Genomic DNA, 23,369 nt, shown 5'->3' on the forward strand with positions numbered 1-23,369 from the left:
GTGCAGAGAGGTTAAGTGACTTCTCCAAAGTCACAGAGCCAGAAAATGGCAGAGCCAGGTCATCAGGCTCCAGAGCACAAACTCTTAACCACTGTCCTATATTCACAGCCTCTATAAAGACAAATATGTGAACCACAACATCTGAGAAGCTTCAAGAGTAACCCAGTCCTAATTTTATTCATTAGTTGAAGAAACTAAAAGTCTGGGACCATCAATGATTTGCAAAGGGCAGCTGAACCAGAATCCAAGGTTGGTTCTCCATGGTTTCTCTTTAAAAGCCAAACATCATATCTAGTACACCTTCAAGTTTCCGCTCTGCTGCCCAGTCCAACAGTACAGGAGCCTGTCACCGAATAAATGCTTTGAAGAGAGATGGGAAAAATACAACTAGCTTTATTTCTACTCACTTAGGGGAATAACAATAGAAGAGTTTTTTTTAAAAAATCAGTCTCACTAATATCTTGAACACTCTCTGGAAGAAAGAAATTTAGGGGAATTAGATGCTTAGACTATTGTTTTTAGATGACGATTTAGTATCCCCAAACCCCACTGACAAAGTTGACATTCCTTCTGAGGAACTCAGAAGCTACACCACCGGGCAGCACAAGTAACCCAAAACCTATGGCTACGACACCTAAGACTTCTACTTCTGCACTAACAGACTTTTTAGAGAAGAAAGGACTTTGTGTTTAGTTCTACAGAAATAGATGATGTGCACCCAGAGGGCTCCCCACTGTAGATTTTTGTCTCTTCCATGTAGACAAGTCAACTAGAATGTCATCCCTGAGGCTTCTCCTCCAGGCTACCCTGTCAGATAAATAATCTTGCCTCTCTCTTCTAACAATCCTTAAAGCTAACCTTCTAATTCAGTAGTTCCCAGCCCTAGTTGCACATTAGAATCACCTAGTCAACTTTGCTCCCAGTGATTCTGAGTAGTGATGAGTGAAGCCTGGAGCATGGGTATCAGTGTAATGCCCTCCGTCCTTTTTTAATAATAGCTTTACTGAGAAATAATTCACATACTATACAATTTACCCATTTAAAGTGTACAACTCAGTAGGTTTTAGTATATTCAGAGTTGTACAACTTTCACCTTTTAGAACATTTTTTTTTACAACATTTAGAACATTTTACAACTTTTAGCACATTTTCATCAACCCCCAAACCAATCCTCTACCCACCAGCAGTCATTTCCCATGTCCGTTCCCAAACTACCCCCAACCTCTGAAAACTATTAATCCATTTTGTTTCTATAGATTTGCCTATTCTGGACATTTCATATAAACAGAATCATACAACATGTGCTGTTTTGTGACTATCCTCTTTCACTTAGCATAATGCTTGTTAAGATTCATCCATGCTCTAGTATGTATCAGTACTTCATTTCTTTTTATAATTGAACAGTATTCCATTATATGGATATGTCACATTTTATATTTATGAATGTATCCATTCATCAGCTGATAGGACATTTGGGTTGTTTCCACTTTGGGGCTATTATGAAAAGTGCTGCCATGATAATTCACGCAGCATTTTTGTGTGACAATACTGTTTTCATTTTTCTTGTATATATACCTAAAAGTAGAATTGCTAGATCATATAGTAACTCTGTTTAACCTTCTGAAGAACTGCCAGATGGTTTTCCAAAGCAGCTACACCATTTTATATTCTCATGAGCAATGTACAAGGACTCCAATTGTTTTCTACACCCTTGCCAATACTTGTTATTACCTTTTTGATCATAGTCATTTTAGTGGGCCCTCCTTATTAAACCCTTATAGAAAAACAATTCTAAATACAAAATTACATAGTAAACCTCCTTGTACCCATTACCCAGCTTCAACAATTAACATGTCATAGTCAACCCTGTTTCACCTATATCCCTACCTCTTTTCCTCTTTCCACCACCCAGATTATTTTGAAGCAGATTCCAGAGAATCCCCCAATTATTTAAGAATTTAAATTTTGTTTTTTTCTGAATGGGATACAAATAAGATCTCTACTTGTGAATGATATGCCTCCTAAATCCTTTTTAATCTACAGGGTGCACCTTCATCTCATTTTTTTCCCCTTACAATTTATCAGGGACTCTGGATTATATGTCCTGTAGAGCAGTACTACCTAAACTTGAACTGTACATGTGAATCACCTGAGAAGCATATTAAAATGCAGATTCTGATTCAGTAGGTCTGGGATGGAGCCTGAGATTCTCCATTTCTAAAAAGCTCACAGTTGATGCTTCTCCAATTGATCTATGACCTACGCTAAAAGTAGGAAGGATACAGTTTCCCACATAACAGGTTTTTTTATTTTTATTTTTTTTTTAAATTTTTTTTTTTTAAGATTTTATTTATTTTATTTGACAGAGAGAGAGAGATCACAAGCAGGCAGAGAGGCAGGCAGAGAGAGTGAGAGAGGGAAGCAGGCTCCCTGCCAAGCAGAGAGCCCGATGTGGGACTCGATCCCAGGACCCTGAGATCATGACCTGAGCCGAAGGCAGCGGCTTAAACCACTGAGCCACCCAGGCGCCCCCATAACAGGTTTTATTGACTGCAACCTCGAGATGTCATTTGACATTTTCCTCCAGCCTCTGTACTTCCTATCAATTGAAAGTAAGCTCTAAAGGTTTGATCAGATTCAGGTGTCATTATATTTGGTTAGATTACTTGAGAATAAAGATTACTTGAGACAAGAAGTCTGTAATGTCTGGTTATTTCTTTTGGAATGTTAACAGATACTGATGATCACTGCTTAGAGTCACTAATTCCTTAGAGGTTGCAAAATGGTGGTGCCCTTTTTTTTCTTTTTAAGATTTATTTATTTGAGAGAGAGAGAGAAAGAGAAAGAGTGTGCTTGTGCACGCACACATTAGGGGAGGGGTGAGAATTTCCAACAGACTCCCTACTGAGTGCAGAGGCTGACCTGACAATCCAGAGATCATGAACTGAGCTGAAACCAAGAGTCAGATACTTAACCAACTGAGCCACCCAGGCACCCCAGGCATTCTATTTTTATTAGCTAGAATATTTCCTTTCAGAAAAACTCTTCATCCATTATGTGGTTATTCTGAATAATGAGATGGTTCTCCAACATCCTCAAAGTGACTGGTGAGTTTCTTTTTGGTATCCTTATGAACACCTCCACCAGTAGAAACCTTTTGAGGATGGTTTCGAATTCTTTTGACGTAACTCAAGTAGACCTTAGTAACTTCCCTATCTGGTATGATAAGATGTTTCATGTTCATCTCATACAGACCTGGAGTCAACCAACACTTCAAAGAGCCCCTGCTGTTTTATTAAAAGAATGGATTTTAGGGCAGAAGACATGACCAGACACTTCTCCAATGAAGACATACAAATGGCTATCAGACACATGAAAAAATGTTCATCATCACTAGCTATCAGGGAGATCAAATCAAAACCACATTGAGATACCACCTTACACCAGTTAGAATGGCCAAAATTAACAAGACAGTAAACAACGTGTTTTGGAGAGGATGTGGAGAATGGGGAACCCTCTTACACTGTTGGTGGGAATGCAAGTTGGTGCAGCCACTGTGGAAAACAGTGTGGAGATTCCTTAAGAAATTAAAAATAGAGGGACGCCTGGGTGGCTCAGTTGGTTAAGCAGCTGCCTTCGGCTCGGGTCATGATCCCAGGATCCTGGGATCGAGTCCCGCATCGGGCTCCTTGCTCAGCGGGGAGCCTGCTTCTCCCTCTGCCTCTGCCTGCCTCTCTGTCTGCCTGTGCTCACTCTCTCTGACAAATAAATAAATAAAATCTTAAAAAAAAAAAAAAAAAAAGAAATTAAAAACAGAGCTACCCTAGGACCCTGCAATTGCACTGCTGGGTATTTACCCCAAAGATACAGATGTAGTGAAAAGAAGGGCCATCTGTACCCCAATGTTCATAGCAGCAATGGCCACGATCGCCAAACTATGTAAAGAATCAAGATGCCCTTCAACGGACGAATGGATAAGCAAGATGTGGTCCATATACACTATGGAGTATTATGCCTCCATCAGAAAGGATGAATACCCAACTTTTGTATCAACATGGATGGGACTGGAAGAGACTATGCTGAGTGAAATAAGTCAAGCAGAGAGAGTCAATTATCATATGGTTTCACTTATTTGTGGAGCATAAGAAATAACATGGAGGATGTGAGGAGATGGAGAGGAGAAGGGAGTTGGGGGAAACTGGAGAGGGAGACAAACCATGAGAGACTATGGACTCTGAAAAACAATCTGAGGGTTTTGAAGGGGTTGGGGGTGGGAGGTTAGGTGAGCCTGGTGGTGGGTATTATGGAGGGCATGTATTGCATGGAGCACTGGGTGTGGTGCATAAACAATGAATTCTGGTACACTGAAAAGAAATTTAAAAAATTAAAAATTAAAAAAAAAGATGGATTTTAGAGGCAACTATGTGGGTACTAGGACTGCTCAGTGCTACACTGTTTCTAAGCTTTCTTCTAAGTAGAGCTAGAAATGAAGTTTTTACTTTTGCTTCAGTGTTCTTAAGATAAATTACATGGTGAGTTTATACTAATAATCCCAATTCAAAATTTAAAACAAAGTCTTGGGGCGCCTGGGTGGCTCAGTGGGTTAAAGCCTCTGCCTTCGGCTCAGGTCATGATCCCAGGGTCCTGGGATCGAGGCCCGCATCGGGCTCTCTGCTCGGCAGGGAGCCTGCTTCCCTTCCTCCCTCTCTCCCTGCCTCTGCCTACTTCTAATCTCTGTCTGTCAAATAAATAAATAAAATCTTTAAAATAAATAAATAAATAAATAAATAAATAAATGAAACAAAGTCTTGGGTTAACCTCACAGATTTTCTTTCTGCATCTCCTTTCTCCCACACCACAAGTCCTAGATTCAGTATCTATAACGACTTATTTGCTTTATCCTACACTATACACACAACAATCTCAAAACAGCAGTAACAACACCCCCAACATGATAACTTATTACAGATTAAGATACCACTTGGAACTGTTCCTCTCTGTGTGGTTATGTCACCAACTGGATTAAACACTTATTTTCATTTTTTAGGAATTCCTTTTTTGAAATTAGAGTTTGTTTTATAATAATGTAAAATATTTACACAATTCCAAAGTCAAAAAAAAGTCCCTGTCTTCTCCACCTTATTTAAGGTTACTTAACCTTTTGTTTGTTTACCTTCTGTATAAATCATGCCTTCTTAAGAAAGGAGGGAAAAAAGCAAGGAGGAAGACCAGTCTGAGTGACTTCTCGGGAAAGGTACTAGGATGGGGAAAAGTCCACAGTACCAGCACGGGGGAGGGGCAGATTGACAGAGTTTATGTGAAAGAAGAAAAAAGAACCAAACAAAAAAAACTGGAAAAAACAATTTTTTTTTTCTGAAAGCAGGAAAAATGTAGAATGGAAACTAATGGACAAAAGGTAGAACCTCTGTATATACAGTACCTTGTTTTATATATTTGACCATAGACTCATGTGAGTATTTTGCATCAATTTAAAAGATTAACTTTAAAACTCAAAATTCTTTTAAAAAAATATTTTATTTATTTATTTGACAGAGAGATCACAAGCAGGCAGAGAGACAGGCAGAGAGGGGGGAGGAAGCAGGCTCCCTGCTGAGCAGAGAGCCCTACACAGGGCTCCATCCCAGGACCCTAGGATCATGACCTGAGCCGAAGGCAGAGGCTTAACCCACTAAGCCACCCAGGTGCCCCAAAACTCAAAATTCTTAACACCCAACAAAGATTTACATTTCATGAACCTCTGAATCTGAATTCAAATGAACAATCTTGAAAATAATTACTAAAGCAATTGCATTGTGAGCAGTGACTAAATTATTTTATATTAACAAATTTAAAATTTTTAGTTGTAATTATGGTGCTGTGATTTTATTATTGGAGTCATAACTTAAGAGATATATTTGAGGGGCACCTGGGGGGCTCAGTCATTAAGCACCTGCCTTCGGCTCCGGTAATGATCCCAGGGTCCTGGGATCAAACCTCGCATCAGGCTCCCTGCACAGCGGTAAGCCTGCTTCTCCCTCTCCCACTCCCCCTGCTCGTGTTCCCTCTCTCACTGTGTCTCTCTCCGTCAAAAAAAAAAAAAAGAGAGAGAGAGAGAGAGAGATTTGATGTCTAAAATCTGTTTCTAAATCTGAGTGGGATTACAGATGAAACAAACAGGGTCATGATTTAGTAATTATTAAAACTGGGTGATGGGTATGTAGAGTTTCAGTAAACTTTTGTCTCTTCTTGTCTGTTAAACACTTTAAATAATGAAATTATTTAAGAAAAGAAAAAGTCCTATGAATCCACTTACTAGAAATAACTGTGAAATTAACAGGATTTATAGGGAAAACGAAGCTACTAGGTGAGAGTATGCAAAGCCAGACTGTGGGAAACTATACAAGGACAAATGAGTTCAGTCCTTCATTACAAAACAGCTCCAAGGGAAAAGATAAGTGAGCACTTAGAACAAAAGAAATTTAAGAGATTTATCAAGGGGTCACAATAGATACATAGGGCATATTTGGATTCTGAGTCAAACAAATTGGTAAACATTTAACATATGAGATATTTGAACGGACTAAAAATTTGATATTAAAGTATTATATTTACTTATATTTTAGATAGAGAATTATAGTTATGTTTAAAAATAAAGGAATTCATTTTTAGAGATTCACTTGGAAGTATCTGTGGATGAAACACTGTATTGGCTGGGACTTGCTTAAAAAATCATTAGATGGGGGATAGAAAGAAAAACTGTCCCTGATCGGTAATTGTTGAAACTGAGTGTTAATATTCAAAATCTAGGGGCGCCTGGGTGGCTCAGTGGGTTAAGCCTCTGCCTTCGGCTCAGGTCATGATCTCAGGGTCCTAGGATCGAGCCCCACATTGGGCTCTCTGCTCAGCAGGGAGCCTGCTTCCTTCCCTCTCTCTGTCTGCCTCTCTGCCTACTTGTGATCGCTCTGTCAAATTAAAAAAAAAAAAAAATTCAAAAAAAAAATTCAAAATCTAGCCATCCCATGGAACATGAGATACAGGCACTAAAAACTCATGAATTCAAGAGAAGTAAAACAATATTCTGAAGAAAAACTAAGCCACAAATTGGCTTGTTTTTGGAAAGAATACCTCTATAGAACTGAGGTACCCTGACTGCTTCATAAGCATTTATTTCACTTCTTAAGTGACAAATAAGTAAAATCTTAAAAACTTCTTTAAAAAAAAGTATATATATATATTTTTTTTAAGATTTTTTTTTTTTTAAGATTATACTTATTTGTCAGAGAGAGAGAGAGCGCACAAGCAGGGGGAATGGCAGGCAGAGGGAGAAGCTGACTCCCCATTGAGCACAGAGCCTGATGCAGAAACTTGATCCCAGGACCCTGAGATCATGCCTGAGGCGAAGGCAGATGCTTAACCGACTAAGCCATCTAGGCGCCCCTCAAAATATATTCTTGGTAATTAAAAAAAAAAAAAAAAAAAAGCCTTTTTATTTTCTGTATCTGATGCTTTGACAACTGGGCCTTGCTGACATTGGAAGGGCTGCCCCCTCCCAAGGTTAGCTAATTCTGAGAGGCCAGTGAGTACAAATTTCAAATGCAAACTAATGAGTCCAGAGACCATACCCCAACCACCACCTTTCCTGGGCCACTTTTCTTTCACCCCATGGCTAGGTACCAGACAATCAGAGACAACTATACCCCAGAGCCCACTGAAGTTACTCAAACTAGCCAGTCCTAAGCTTGTTGACCCTGCCTTGCCTCACTTTCCCACAGAAAGCATAATACAGGCTTTGGCCCACATTTTCTCCTTGCTCTCACTGCATCGTGACTGACCCCAGTGCTGACCCATGATGTGCCCTGCCTCACTTCTAGACAACTGTGGATAGAAACTCTCTCTTCATGACAGTCATTTTCTTGTCTGCATGTCTTACTATACCTGATTAATGCAAGTCTCAGGTACTTTTAAAACACCTTCCTTTTTTCTCAGTAGATCTGTATATACATTTTTATCATCTACTTTTTTGAAACAGCTTTATTGAGATACAGTTCACATACTATACAATTGCCCATTTAACTGACTTATTTAGTGGTTTTCAGTAGATTCAGAGTTGTGCAACCATCGTTAAAATTGACTTTTTTAACACTTTCCTCACCCCACAAAGAAACCCCTGACCTATCAGCAGCTGCTCCCCATGACCCTCAACCCACCCACCCCCTCCAGGAAACCACTAATCTACTTTCCATCCCCATGAATTTGCCTATTTAAGATATTGCACATAAATGGAGCTCGACAATATGTTGTCTTTTGTGACCAGCTTCTTTCATTTCTCATGTTTTCAGAGTTCATCCATGTTGCATGTATTGACATGCGTGTAATAACAACTCATTCTTTTTATGCCAAGTAGTACTCCATTTCACGGATATGCCACATTTTATTTATCAATTGATCAACTGACAGACATTTGGGTTGTTTTCACTTTTTGACTTACCAATAATGCTGCTATGAACAAATTTTTATATGGACAACGGTTTTCATCTCTCTTGGGTATTCCCTAGGAGGGGAGTTGCTGAGTCATATGGTCACACTGTTTAGCCTTTTGAGGAACTGCTGGACTGTTTCCCAAAGTGGCTGCAAGACTTTACATCCCACCAAAAGTATATGACAGCCTCAATTTTTTCCACATCCTCAACACTGCTAGGGTCTGCTCTGTCTTTGAACTACAGCCATCCTAGTGTGTATGTGAAGTGGTATGACAAGGTGGTTTTGATTCACGTTTCCCTGATGGCCGGTGGCGTTGAGCTTCTCATAATTTGCCTGCTGACTGTGCGTACATCATCTTCGAAGAAATAGCCATGCAGATCTTGCTCATTTTTAAACTGGACTGTGTTTTTTATTGTGTTATAAGTTTTTCCACATATTCTGGATACAAGTCCCTTACCAGATAAGTAATTTGCAAATATTTTCTCCCAATGTGTGGGCTACTTTCTCACTTTCCTTTTTTTTTCACTTTCCTTTTTTTAAAAAAATATTTTATTTATTTGTCAGAGAGAGAGCGCGCACATGCACACAAGCCAAGGGAGCGGCAGGCAGTGGGAGAAGCAGGCCCCCGCGCTGAGCAAGGAGTCCAACGCAGGACTCGATCTCAAGACAGTGGAATCATGACCCGAACCGAAGGCAGCTGCTTAACCGACTGAGCTACCTAGGCATCCCTATTTTCTCACTTTCTTAATAGTGTCCTTTGAAGTACAAAAGTTTTTAATTTTGATGAAGTTCAATTTGTCTATTTTTTATTCTGTCACTTGTACTTTCAGTTCCTATCTAATAAGGTTCTGCCTAACTTCAGGTCAGAAAGATTTATACCCATGTTTTCTTCCAAGAAGTTTTAAAGTTTGGGCTCTTACATTTAGGTCTGTGTTACATTTACAGTTAAGGTGTCCAACTTCTTTCTTTTGCATACAGATATCCAGTTGCCCAGCATTATTTGTTGAAAAAACACTGAATGTTCTTGGCACTTGCTGAAAATCAGCTGATCTCAAATGCATGGATTTATTTCTGGACTCCTAATTCTATTCAATTGTCTATCTTTATGCCAGTGCCATACAGTCTCGACTATGGTAGCTTTGTTTAAAGTTGGGAAATTGGAAGTGTGAGCCTCCCAAATTTCTTCTGCCTTTTAAGACTGTTTTGGCAACTCCAGGTGTCTTTTTATTTACACGTAGATTTTAGGATCTCCTTGTTAATTTCTGCAAAAAAAAGCCAGCTGGAATTTTGATAAGGATTCCACTGAATCTGCAGATCAATTTGGGCATACTAATATCTTAATAATATTAAGTCTTCTGATTCATGAACACTGTATGTCTTTTACCTGCTTTTTAAAATTCTCTAAGAAAACTGCACACTTTTTCTCTACCTTTTATTTTTTATTTTACTTCACAATATGTCCTGGAGTCAATTTATGGTACTGTATATTCTCATTCTTTTGTATTACTGAAAAATACTCCACTACCGAGATGTACCACATCTATTCAACCAGTCCCCTACTGACAGATGTTTGAGTTTTCAATTTTTGCTATTTACAAATAATGCCACAATGACTACCATTGCACACACATCTTCCATACTTTTGCCAGTGCGTCTCTGGGGTAGATCCCTGGAAAAGGTATTGCTGGGTTAAGGGTAAATCCGCCTGATACTGCCCATTTGTGTCCGACAGGTGCCATATCCCCGCCAGTGATATGTGGGAATGCACCCAGTGCCCAGGCAATTTTAAAGTGCACCAGGGTTGAGAGCCTTGACACTTAAAAAACTAGCTATTAGAGTATTCAGAAGACAAAAGTCATCCGAGTAGGTGGTGCCTGCAGGAAGTGTCCAGTGAACAGGCAGAAGCTTTGATGGGAAGAGGTAGATGGAGAACTGAGGAAAAAGGGCAGGGAATTTAGGGTAAGAGGAAGGCTTTATAAATAAAGGCTAAACCAGAAACTTCTAGCTTCCAAGGGTAGAAAAATCTAAAGGTTCCTTGCCTTCTACCTGCCTTAATTTCCATAAACCATGCAGCCTCCCTGAGCAAAAAGGTGGAGTCAAGGCTGAAGTCAAACACTCTAGTCCCAGGAAAGTAGGACAAAAGGTGCCATCAGTACACACAGGGAGCAGAAATAAAGTCAGGAGGCCTGGGTTCAAGTCTCACCTGCCTCTTACTGCCTGAAAATCTTAGATGCATCAGTTTTCCAAGATTCATTGTCCTCCTCTGTTAAGTCTGGAGAAAAATCCCCGCCTCACTCACCTCTCAGGCTTGTGAAGACCAGTCAGGAGAACGTCTGTGACAATTTTTGGGGAACTGAAAAGTGCCATACAAATGGGGGAGATTCTTACTGAGCAAGCTGGATTTGAATTCTGGCTCGGCCATTTGCTATGTGACGTTTCTCAATTATAAAACAGAGATAATAACACTTATTTCACAGGGTTATTTTAAGAAGAAATTATATAATGCATGTAAAGTGTTTGGCACAGTGCCTGCCAAAGAGCAAGTGCTCAAAAAGGTTGCTTAGTAGTATTACCACAAGTAAAGTAGTAAATTGACTGTAAAACTTTGGGCAAATAAATGTTCATATGTGCTTCGCATGAACATGGAGAAAAGTGTGAAAGAAGCAGCAAATCAGTAACACTGGTTACCTTGGGGGATAAAGTTAAGAAAAGAGAGTGATTGCTGGCTTTCTCTTTGTACAACTCTAAGATGTCTGGCTTCTGAGTCTGACTGGAAAAATCCAATGAGGCATCTCTGATGGGAAAAAAAGGGGATGCAATTGAAAATGGGTACCCAGGGAGGGCTTCACAGCTGCTGATGACATTCCATGTCTTCACTGGGCAACATGCAATTCATTTTATTATTATTTACACCAGGAGTCAGCAAACTTATCCTGTAAAAGGCAGACAGTAAATATTTCAGCTCTGCAGGCCATACGGTCTCTGTCATAACTACTCAACTCCGCTATTGTAGCACAAAAGCAGCACAGACAATACATAAATAAGTGTGGCCATGTTCCAATAAGACTTTAACAGGCAGCGGGCTGGATCTGGCTCATGGATCATAGGCTGACAACCCCTGATTTACACCTTTATATATGTTATGCATAGTCTTCTTTATGTGTGAAGAAATTTAACAATTTAAAAATATCAAACACACATGCAAAAAAGCTTTCAAATCTGTTCCTCAAAATGAAAAATCCAAAAAGTATATTTAAACAAATGAATTCAGCACAGAACAATTCAATCTTAAATCTACGATCTAATCTTAACTAAAATCTTAAAGACACATTTTCTTCCAAAATTTATTTCATGTAAATTTTTTTTTCCTACTCAGTTCGCTCTTCTGCCTTCACCCTGTACTAAAATATTCACATCACACTTTATGTCTGCCTATCAAGGTGGAAAAATACAGTCATCAGCCCTTTGGTTTCTTTTTAAGCACCTGCCCCACCCTATACCCATTCTTTCAATGTTCCAACTTCTTCCTCCCTAAAATAATGAATTTAAGGTAGAAAGAAATGAGGAAGAATGGAAATTTACAAGAAAGAGAGCATGACTGATAATTGTTACCAAGAAAACATTTTCCCTTTTTGCTCTTAATAGGCTGTAAAGCTGATGCAATTAAATTATAACTATAGCAACTCAGCTGGCATCACGGTCCTCTTGCTCCGGCAGCATCCTTGCACACAAGCACAGAGCCAGCATGCTCAAGACTAAGGGTAACTGCAGGCAGTCAGGAGCAAAAGAAAGGAGCCTGCAGGAGGACAAGTAAGCAGAGATGTCTAAAGGCTGGTGGGGGTGTTGGTGAATAGCGGCAACTGGCTGGATTTTATTAAAAAAAAAAAAAAAACCCTCTCAGGGTTCCTCTGATTTGTCTTTGCCAACACCAATGGAACCAAAACTAACTAGTATCTTAAAAAATAAAATTCTGGGGAGACCTACAGAAGAATTCCCACAACATCCTTACTAACTCAGCGAAGCAGCCAAAGCATTCAGCCTTCAAGATTAGTTGGGAAAAGAATGTAGCCTTTATGCTCACTCTTGTGACATTTATTACATACCCAAAATAACATCCCCGTGGAAACATCAGCACTTAGGTCTTTCTCAAGTTCAAGCAATGAAGACGAAGCAGACAACTGACAATTTCCCACATCTCCCACATAGGATCTCAGTGATTTTCCAGACCCACTGAGGTCACAAGTACCAGTACCCTTCCACCCTCCCCCAGCCCTTCCGTCGGGGCTAAAAGAGCATGTGCTCTGGAGCCAGCCTCCCTAGGTTTGAGTCCTGGCTCAACACTCACCAGCTATGCGATCTGACAGTTACCTGCCCTCTCTGAGCCTTAGCTGTTCAACTGTAATCAGGGGACAACAGTCCTAATATTCGTTGTGAGGATCAAGCAAACTCTGAAGTCTAGCCAAGTTTCTGACACACAGTAGTCATCAGTAAATCACATTTCTTATGGAAAGCAGCAAGGTTTTTTGTTTCTGTCTCCCCAAATTACAAACTCCTTGAGGCAAAAACCATGTCTAATTCATGGATGTAGCCCCAGAGATGGCCCAGGACTGGCTAGTGGGGCCCCCAACACATAACTGTGAAATCAAGAGCCCACTATTGATACCATATGACAGCAGACACCACTGGCTGGCCAGACAGCCAGCCGCCACCACTTTTCTTCAGCTGCACTCTTGGGGCTGCCCACTCTCCCGTTCCATGGTCACCTGGGAGGCACTATGTGTCCAAGGTCTTGTAGAAGCAGCTTTGGGGGTTGCTAATAATGACCAGACAGAATCACCCCTCACTTGGATGGCTCTTCATCACTGACTGCTCGTCAATTTCTTCCGAGTGCACTTGAAAAGTATGCTAATCTCTGAGTGCTCCCTGGCTTTGAAGCTAACACTTATCTGTGTAAACCACACTTACTAACAGTAAAAGGAGCCATTTATGACCCAATGGTCAGCAAACTCAATCAGGAACTACTGTAATGGGTTTCTGTGTGACAAAGCTCTTCATCCTTTCCCATCCTGATCATCTCTGCCTGTGATGTGGGCTCAGAGCTTGGTGAGGCAGACAAGCTGGAAAACCTGGGGGCAGGGAGACAGAGCAAGGCTGCTGACCTTCTTATAAAAACCTTCCTGAATTCCCAAGAATCAGGCTTGTGTCTGTCATTCACAGACTGCATCTTAATCAAGGGAGGAAAAGAAGAATCGGATCCTGCCCCTGAGCCACCCAGCAGCAGCACTGCCTCCCCACCAGTACTCACGCCTTGACATCTGCTGTCTCCTGGGACGTGCGTGTGAGGGTACGGGAACGCAGGCGCTCGCCTGCCTGCTGGATCTCCTGTAGGTTCCGTTCCACATGGGGAAGCTCTGAGATGCCCTCAGTCTCGGCAGCAAGCTGTTCAGCTTGCTGAAGGAGCTCACCAAACCCCTCAGTATCCATTGGAGTTACAGATCCTAGATGGGGGAGGAAAAGAAGAGACCTAAATCAAGGGGTGGACAGGCTTCGAATGCTGCCCGAGTCTGTTATAAGCTAAATGGAACACGAGGAATTTTTGTAAACAGACAAGGAGACAGCTCATCAACAAGCAGGATTTGTTCCTGAACAGAGCCCAAGAACAGGCCTGACAGAAAATGAGTCAGACTGTGAAGAAACAGATCATTTCTGTGCATATTGACAACCCCAAGATTGATTTCTGCCACCAGAACAAATACAAAGATACTAAGCTACAGACCAGAATTCCTGCCTCCTTCCATAGACTCAAAGCTGACTAGGAAATGGAAGCCACGGTGGTGACCTCTGGGAGCCTAAAGAACTACCACCCTGCACCTCCTCTTCTTCCACCTTTCTTAGAAAGACCCCACCAGGGACGCCTGGGTGGCTCAGTGGGGTGAGCCTCTGCCTTTGGCTCAGGTCATGGTCTCAGGGTCCTAGGATCAAGCCCTGCATCGGGCTCTCTGCTCAGCGGGGAGCCTGCTTCCCCCCCCCCCTCTCTGCCTAACAAATAAATAAAATCTTTAAAAAAAAAAAAGAAAGAAAGAAAGAAAGAAAGAAAGACAGACAGACCCCACCATCCAGAGGGTGGGACAATTTACAAGGCCCTAATCTCGTATGATTCTCAACAACTCTATGAGGCTCCTGAGTGGACAGGAGAAGCCACTCCCATCCACAGAGCTGTCAAGTGCCCAGGGTAATCTCGGTGGCAATGTGGCTGGACGGACACAGGAACACAGGTCTCCTGACTAATCCTGTTCTTCTTACACACCTGCTCCCGCACTATATAAGTCTTTTAAAATTCATGTTCGAGTCTCCATTCACACATTCTTTAGCTTACAAGGTTACTGAGAGCAGAGATCTACATCTGCTAGTTATGGATGACATTCAGGACATTACAGACTTTAATTGTTACTATATCTACTACTTTTAGAAATGCCCTTGCTGGGGTGCCTGGGTGGTTCGGTCCATTAAGCATCTGACTCTTGATTTTGGCTCATGCCATGATCTCAGGGTTGTGAGATCAAGCCCCTCATCTGGCTCCATGGTGGACATGGAGCCTGCGTAAGATTCTCTCTCTCCCTCTCCTGCTGCCCCTCCCTTACCCCTCTCTAAAAAAGAGAAAAAAATGTCGTTGCTACTAATAATTATACTAATACAAATAGCAGCTGGCTTCTAGACCATAAATATTAACAAGACCACCTGTTTCTCCAACAGAGTAAAGTCCTATGAACAGTGTTGCTATTTAAAGGTTATTACACATTTATGAATCTTATATTGTACCATCCTTGTGTAAGATTCTTGACCAAGAGTATGTTTTTATCTCTACCACTACTTAAATCAACAGAACATAAACAGGATCAGCATCATTAAAAAAAAATTTACATTGTTAAAAGGTCAACAAAATTACTATTTATGAAAAACAGTTCAACTCTTTAAATAGCGGCTCTCCTTGATAATACTTTTCTCCATTTTAAACCCATGCCTTCCACTGCACCTCTGAAATACCACTGCTCTACAATAGTAGTTACAATCATGATATAATACATAATTATATCCCAGCTATAAAGCAAAGGTTAATGTTAAAAGGGCATGGCTATCACCATAAATCCACAGCAGGAGAATGAGAACTTTTTAAAATGGACATTGAAAGACATTAACTTTAAAGGTAAAGGCACAAGGTTAAAACAAAAATAGCTAAGCGGGGGTAAACATAAAAACACTTCAGTATTCTCTAACCTTTATAGACAAAAAGTCATATACACACTAACTCTTTTCCTGAAGTTTCTAGATAATCATTGTTTTGTTTTGACCCAGTAGAATGAGCTGTAAATGGCCATCTTTACCTACAGGAAAATGGGGCTGGCAGAACAAGGAACACATTCTCCTGAACAGAAGAAAGAAACGAGTATTTTAAAACAACAGCTCCTGTCTGATAGAGAAATGGTTTTCCTCAGAAACCAACAGAAGCCAATAACATTCTACTAACAGAAACAACGGTTACTCACCAGAAAGGGGAAAGAAAAGTAATATGCTCCCCCTTCTCCCCCACCCCTTTTTACTGTAAGATCAAAATAATTTGTCTAACAGAGCCAAGGAGCAGGAAATACTGTTTTTTCTTTCATAAGGAAAATTTTAGAACCCCCCCAAGTAAAGAGCTGAATGAAACAAACCTTTCTAAGTTTAAAAAAGAAAGAAAAAAACAGGAAAAATACATCTAACATTTTGCATCCATTCCAGATAAATTCAGACAAAGGAAATGTTCAAATGACCTTCTCAAATGATCTGCCCATACAAAGACTTACAGAGTGATGAAGCTGAATATAAATAATAAGTGCAAAATAGAAGTCATGATTTACTTTAATATGGTCCAGTAAATAAATGTTTTAAAGATTTATTTATTAAAAAATAATAATAATAATTAATAAACGTTATTTATTTGACACAGAGAGAGCACAAGCAGGGGAAGCCAGGGCAGAGGGAGAAGCAGGGAGCCATGGAGCCGGAAGCCCAACGTGGGGCCTCAATCCCTGGACCCTGGGATCATGACCTGAGCAGAAGGCAGACGCTTAATTGACTGAGCCATCATCCCCTGAGCTCTAATGTTTGTCAACAAAACCTGTTCCTTGGCCTTCTAGGCGTGGAGCCGCCACTCTTCAGCTGCTTGGGCCAAAATCCTTGAAAGCCTCATCCAGGCCACCAAAGCCTTTCAAATCTACTCGCAAAATGTACCCAGAATCTACCTCTTCCCACCACCTCCACCCACTCAAGTCACTATCACTTCTTCCCTGGCCTCCCGGCTTTAGCCCTTGCCTCCTAGAATCTATGTGAACCTTTCAAAGGATCCTTCCTCTGCTTAAACCTCTTGTACAGAGTGAAGCCCTACACAACAGCCTTACCTCCTCTTACCTTCCAGACTCCTCTCCAGCCCTGTCTCCTTTTCCTTTCTTGGGCTCCAGTCACCCTGGGGCCTCCAAGCCAGTCCACCAGTGGGTAAGGGAGGCACATTCCTGCTCTAGAGCATTTGTACGCTTTCTCTCCTCTATCTGGAATGCTCCTCTCCCAGATACACTCCTAACTGATTCCCTGTCTCTCTGTTTCAGCTAAACTGTCACCTTGCCTTTGATGCCAGCCTAGAACAAAATACTTTAGAGTACAATCTGCAACCACCCCTAGCACTCCCTCATCTCCCTTACTGTCTGTCATTCCTGCTAGAATGTAAGCTGCACAAGGACAGGGATTTTGTGTGTGTGTTTTGTTCACTGATGTATCCCAAGCTTCTAGAACAGTGCCTGGCACACAGTAGGTGCTCATTTGTTGAATGAATAGGAGGAGCTTTATTCTTCCATTTGTGGATAGTCTGTTCTTCTTGAAGGCTTCCTGCACTCTCCTGCCAAATCAGCATCCACTGGCAAGCAAAGATCAGAGCAAAAACATTCCCTTCCGACTACCAACTGATACTTAACATTTCTGAGGCTGCACAGCATAAGGCAGTGACAGTATAAATGGCATGAATTCAGATCGCACTTGGTCCAGACTAGTACTTTCCCTCTAAATACCCAGACAAAAACCAATGGTATTTTAGAGGGAAAAAAACAGACAACACCCACCCCCCACACACCCCTGCCCGGCAGTTTTCAGGTGAACAGAATTCCAAACCAAAAGAATAAATACATGTACATAAAGAATTTCATTATACAACTTCAGAGAAGAAAACAAGCTTGTTCCATGTCTGTCTGAGAGAAAAGAGCTATATATTTAATACAATACTTGGGAAAAAAACTGGATCTGTCCTGCATTATATATAACTCACCCAGTGGAAATTAATTTATAAGTTATTAAAGTTTCCAAACTGTACTTTGATGTAGTCATCATCCCACTTCATTAAAATTTTTAAATTTATGGTTAATTTCATAAACTTAAGGACAATTCTTACCCCCTCCATAAAAATAATATCAATTTAGTCATAAAATATATGGGTTAAACCAACCAAATATCAGTTTTGACTCAAGAAACTAAAAGCTGATCATGAAAACAACCTCACTAGCTTTGTCCAAGAGAGAACTTGGGGGTGGGAGGAATGAGCTTTGTGTTGGAAAATCTGGCCAGGACACATGCAGAGATGATGCCAGCTGCACCCTTGATGAGCTATGGAGGCGGAAGCCAGGAAGAAGCCACACGGAGGACCCAAGGAAGTGGAATGTAGAACAGTCAATGCGGCAAGATTGGGGCTAGATGGGAAAAGGCCGGCACCAGGGCTCCTCTGCCATCAATGACTGAGCTTGACTGAAGAGGCCTTCGGAAATACTGAGAGGTGCTTCAGAGAGCACCACAGGGTACTAAGGCCCTGGGCATCAAACCTCTCCCATGCCACTTAGCAGAAGTCCTACTGAGCCTCCACAGGCCTCCTCAAACACCACAGCAAACAAAAGCTTTAAATAGGAAAGCAAAGGTATCATTGCTGTTAGAAAGCAAGACTGGTTACTCTTGGGGGGAGGGGGCAGTGTGACAGAAGGGAGAGTTCTGAGAGGCTGGTAATTTTCTGGGTTTTTTTTAGCTGAGTGCTGCTTAACAGTGTGTTCACTGTGAAAAAATTCACTGAGATGGACTCAGGATTTGTGCACTTTTCTGAATGTGTATCACACTTCAATAAAAAACTTACTCCCAAAATGAAAAATAATAACCCATGGCTTTTCAGAGGCTACAGCATGACACCCCATGATATTAGAAATAAGGAATGTTCTTAGTGCGAAGTTTCCGTAATCTAGATCTCTTCACCACACGCAGAGGATGCTAAGAAAATTAACCAGAGAAAAAAATTAAAGCCGACAAGGTTTAGAGAGACTGCTTTTACCTACGGCTAAAATCAAGAGCTGAGCAGACTTCCATTTCTTCAAATTCGCCAGCACTCACCTGTCATTCAATGTCCAAAAACTGCCCCTTCTAGGCACATAAACATTCTTAAATGAGAGGGGGAAAAAGGTCTCTAAATTGCATATAGGATGAAGTGAACTAGACAAAAAGGCAGAGCAAAAATGCATCAAATAATTTCAGTTCACTTGCTATTAATATGTCTTAATTATGAAAAATATGGTGATTTTCACATTCTCAATATAACTATGTTAAATATTTAATCAAGCCAGAAGAGAGTAGTGTAGTATAATAAAAAATTTATTTGGTCTTTGTCCTAGTTCCTGGCACAAAGTTCCTAAAACCCTTAGATTATCCTGAGGTTAGGAGTCTTTTGTACTCCTTGTACTTTTGTACAAGGAGGCCCCCTTGAGCACACTTGAGCTTATGTTAATGAGGTGACTTCGAGTGGGATGAGTGGAGTGGGCTAGGAGCCTGGATAGCCTCAAGATGGGACCAGTCACCAGAAAGACCAAATGATTAGAGGGTTGGAGCTCTCAGCCCCAGCTACCAACCTCTGGGAACGGAAAAGGGACTACAGATGAAGCTCTACAAAAACTTTTTTAATGATGAGATTTGATGAGCTTCCAGGTTGGTGACCACATGCTGGGTCACACACTCCAGTTCCGTAGGGACCTTCCAGACCCCGCCCTCTGTATCTATCAGACTGCTCACCTATATTCTTTATAATAAACTGGTAAACATAAGTATAAATATTTCTCCGAGCTCTGTGAGGCTCTTTAGCAAATTAATTCAACCTAAAAGAGAGGCTTGTGGGAACCTCTCATCTACAGTCAGTAGCTCAGAAGCACAGGCAACAAGCTGGCCTCCTGACCGGCTTCTGAAAGGGGCGGGAGTGGGGGGCTACACAGTCTTGTGGGACTGAACCCTTAGCCAGTGGGATCTGATGCTGTCTCCAGGTACACAGTGTCAGAAGTGAGTTAAACTATAACAGCCAGCTGGTGTGCAGAAAATCTCAGAATTGCCTGACGTGTGGAAAACCCACACATCGGGTGTCAAAAGTGAAGCTCTATAGTGGTAAAGCAGAATAGTGTTGAAAGTGAAGGAAACACACCAAGAGTATTTTTCCCTTGCAAATGGATAATTAAATATTCAAACTGCTCAACACTTCTAGACCATTTTACATCAGTATTCTCAGAGTGGCCCCTTCAGGATTTTGCAGATGGTCTGATTCTTAGTTTCTTACAGTATTCATGCTTATTGTATTAAAATGTCTACACATCTGTTTTCTGGTATTAATTATTAGTTCATTAGTGTCTTTTCTTCTAAAGCATCAGCCACAAGTAGAACGTCTTCCCACTTTCCCAGGGCTTTGTGGGCTCCCAAGCTGGGGAACCACTGAGCGCTTTAAAGACCACTGGGACATCACAGAAATGGCTGTAATGCACTAGCTCTCTTGAAATAAGCCCATGTGACTTTCAGGATATACTTCCAAAAATCAGCACCCTCAGTGTCTCAGAGCTGACAGAAAACAAAGTTAAGTACGAAAGAGCCTCATAGTCATCTATCCTAGACCTGTCTACCAAGCTTTTCCCAGTTTCTAGCCTTTGAGACTGGCATCCCCGGGCAAGGGTCAGCAAGTTTTTTCTGTAAAGGGCTGGACAGCAAATTATTTTAGGCTTTTGGGGCCATTCTCTGTTGCAACTGCATAATTGTGCTTGAAACTGGATAACACATAAACAAATGAGTATGGCTGTGCTCTAATAAAATTTTAATCATGGCCAGTCACATATGAATTTCATATCATTTTCACCTGCCACAAAATATTCTTCTTTGAATTTCTTCCCCAATGATTTAAAGATGTAAAAACCGTTGTTAGCATCTCGGGCCTACAGGTTATAGTACGCCAACTCCCGCTTTGCCTACGGTATCTGAGCTAGACTTGGTACAGTGCTTATCCTGGTTCAGTAAATCCTGGTTCAGCGCTTACTGGCTATGTGCCCCTGGCAGAGCTACCCTCACTAGACCTGAGCAGTGAAAACACTGTGTAAAGATTAACACAACAGGCCCATTGTCATTCTCCTCCCCTCTTTAAGCTGTTTATTTAAAGACTATATTTGGGGAAAGAAATCTGTTTCGGAAATGAAATCTATCCAGGAAATATTCTTTTGACCTAATGCACAGAATGCCAGAGGGAACTCTCTGCCCTTTTCAAGTGCAGAGCAACATATCAAACCCATGTGCATTTTTCCTTTTCCTTATCCATAACCCACAATGCAAACAGGACAGTTACCCAAGGAATACGAAGGGGTAACAAAGAGATGAGATGAAATAGCAAGGACCTCTGTCTTTCCTTCAGTGTTAAAGGAATCTCTCTCAGTTCACTGAACGGGCAAATGACACCAACTATTTTCCCTGCAGAATTTCAATACACTCGAGCAATACTTGTAAGTACTCACTGTGAAATTCTAATCTTACTACACACCCAAATATACCTCTTTCAACTACAAAGATCCTGCAATCTAAAAAATGCACTTAGAACACTGCTATATTTTCATGGATGCTGTCAGAGAGGGGAGGGGATTTTTTATATACGTCAGAGGAAATAACTTCGGCTAGTCATACCTCTTTCTTGAAAATATACGACAGTGTTATTCTTTTTACAATTATTTTTAAAAGGTTTATTGTGACAGTAAGATAAATAAAATACACACACACAAACAGATATATATACACATATATTTTAAACAGAATGGGCAAACAGGAGAAGACTGAACTTTGAATCTCCTGGTTTGAATCTACCATGTTCACTTACCAGCTGAAAGTGGGTCGATTTACCCCTGGGATAAAATCCAAATCTCTCAATTTCCTCATCTATAAAAAGGAAATGATAATCCCTATCTACTTCAAGGGGTTGATGATACACAGAAAGGATTTTATAAACTCTACTGATTTATATCATTGTAAAACATTCTTTTAGCTTTTATTCCAAAGTTGCCAATTTGGCAACATTTTGTCGTTTAATTATAAACATCTCTGCTTCAAAAATCTTCTAGGAAATATTTGATACCAAATTACAACTTATTTAAGCACAACTTCATATCATTCAGTAAGAACTTCTGGAAGACAGTACTATTTTTAAATGTCTATTACCCATTATCAAATCTGATTTTTATTAGAACTCCAAATTTCCACAGCAAAGGTATGATTCAAAAGAAATTTAGCACTGAATTTTGAGTAGAAATCTTGCCCCCAAGCCTTATTAATTGGACTTGATAGGATTAAAACACAAGAAAAGTATTCGATATTCAACCCCAAAGATAAGTAAGGGAAGCCTCGCTCGAGGTATCAAAAGCTTAAGACTGATTCTGCTTTCCTCTCTTCTTCTGAAAATGTAAACTATGGTTAGATGACTGTATCACTCCACTTTTTGCTGTATCTGTCAGCTGTCATTTATAACAACAACCAAAGAGAAAATTACATCAAAATAGATACTATTGTTTCAGCCGCCTTTAGGAAAAGGAGGGAGAAAAAAAATCTGTTGTGGATAATTCTTTCTAGTCCTGTGAGACTAAGTAAGAGAGTTGGATGTAATCATTATTCAGAAGGTAGACTTCTGGAGAAAACAAAGAACTAAAATATCCTAGACAGAAGAGAAATTAAAGACCTGGGTGATTCAGTACTAGTACTGGCCTGCATGACTCAGTGTTTGCAGTTAAGGAAGGCAAAGTATCAGCTTTCCGGATACATAAAATGCCTCTTGTATTTCATCTCCAACGAGCAGAGGTGCAACCTGGCATTACAGAGAAACATGAAGTATCCATGTAGGGAACTTTCTGATAAACTCTCAGCTGTCCAGTGGGCTGTCCAATCCAATAGCAGAGAAGAAGCTGGGCCTGGAATGGAAGAAGTGTGCGCTGCAGCCTGACTTTGCTCCACACCAGCCTCTGACCCTGGGGCTAGCCCTTCCCGGGCCCTTTCCCCTTTCTGGATTCCAGTTCCATCACCACTGAGATGAGGGGGTTGGCTCGGTAACTTCTAAGACCTGCTCCTCATGAACAATCTACAAATGCAGAATATTTTAAGTTTAGTCTTTAAATTCACTTCATGTGTCCTTGGAAGGAGCAGCCTCATTTTAGTGGTGATGAAAATTGTCTGTGTATAGAACCTTATGAACGACACCAGCCTCATCTTACAACTGGCATAAGCAGGGGAAGATCACCAAGTTAGCCTCTGAAAGGTCTTTGGCTCTGGCTCTTCTCTCTAAACCAATGTTTCTCAACTGGTGGCAATTCTGCCTCCCCAGAGGTCACCAGCAAAATCTAGAGCATTTTTGGTTGTCACAATTCAGGGTGATAAGCCATAGGTTACTGACATCTAGAAGGTAGAGGCCAAGGGTGCTGCCAAACACTCCAAAATGCACAGCATGGCCTCTACAACAAAGAATTATCTAGCCCCAAATAACAGTGCTGAGGCTGAGA

General features: G+C 40.9%; 1 protein-coding gene across 3 annotated transcripts in view; it reads right to left on the reverse strand.

Moving 5' to 3' along the window:
• Positions 1 to 23,369, reverse strand: part of NUP93 (nucleoporin 93) — a 110,913-nt gene that overhangs the window by 78,140 nt on the left and 9,404 nt on the right. For all 3 annotated transcript variants that reach the window (XM_080828033.1, XM_080828035.1, XM_080828034.1), the window contains one exon: positions 13,787 to 13,979. In XM_080828033.1, the coding sequence (XP_080684159.1) occupies positions 13,787 to 13,965 (179 nt within the window). In that variant the 5' untranslated portion in view covers positions 13,966 to 13,979. The remainder of the gene's footprint in view (positions 1 to 13,786; positions 13,980 to 23,369) is intronic.

Source organism: Martes martes, assembly GCF_963455335.1.
Source record: "Martes martes genome assembly, chromosome: 17".
In the NCBI taxonomy this organism is placed as follows: Eukaryota; Metazoa; Chordata; class Mammalia; order Carnivora; family Mustelidae; genus Martes; species Martes martes.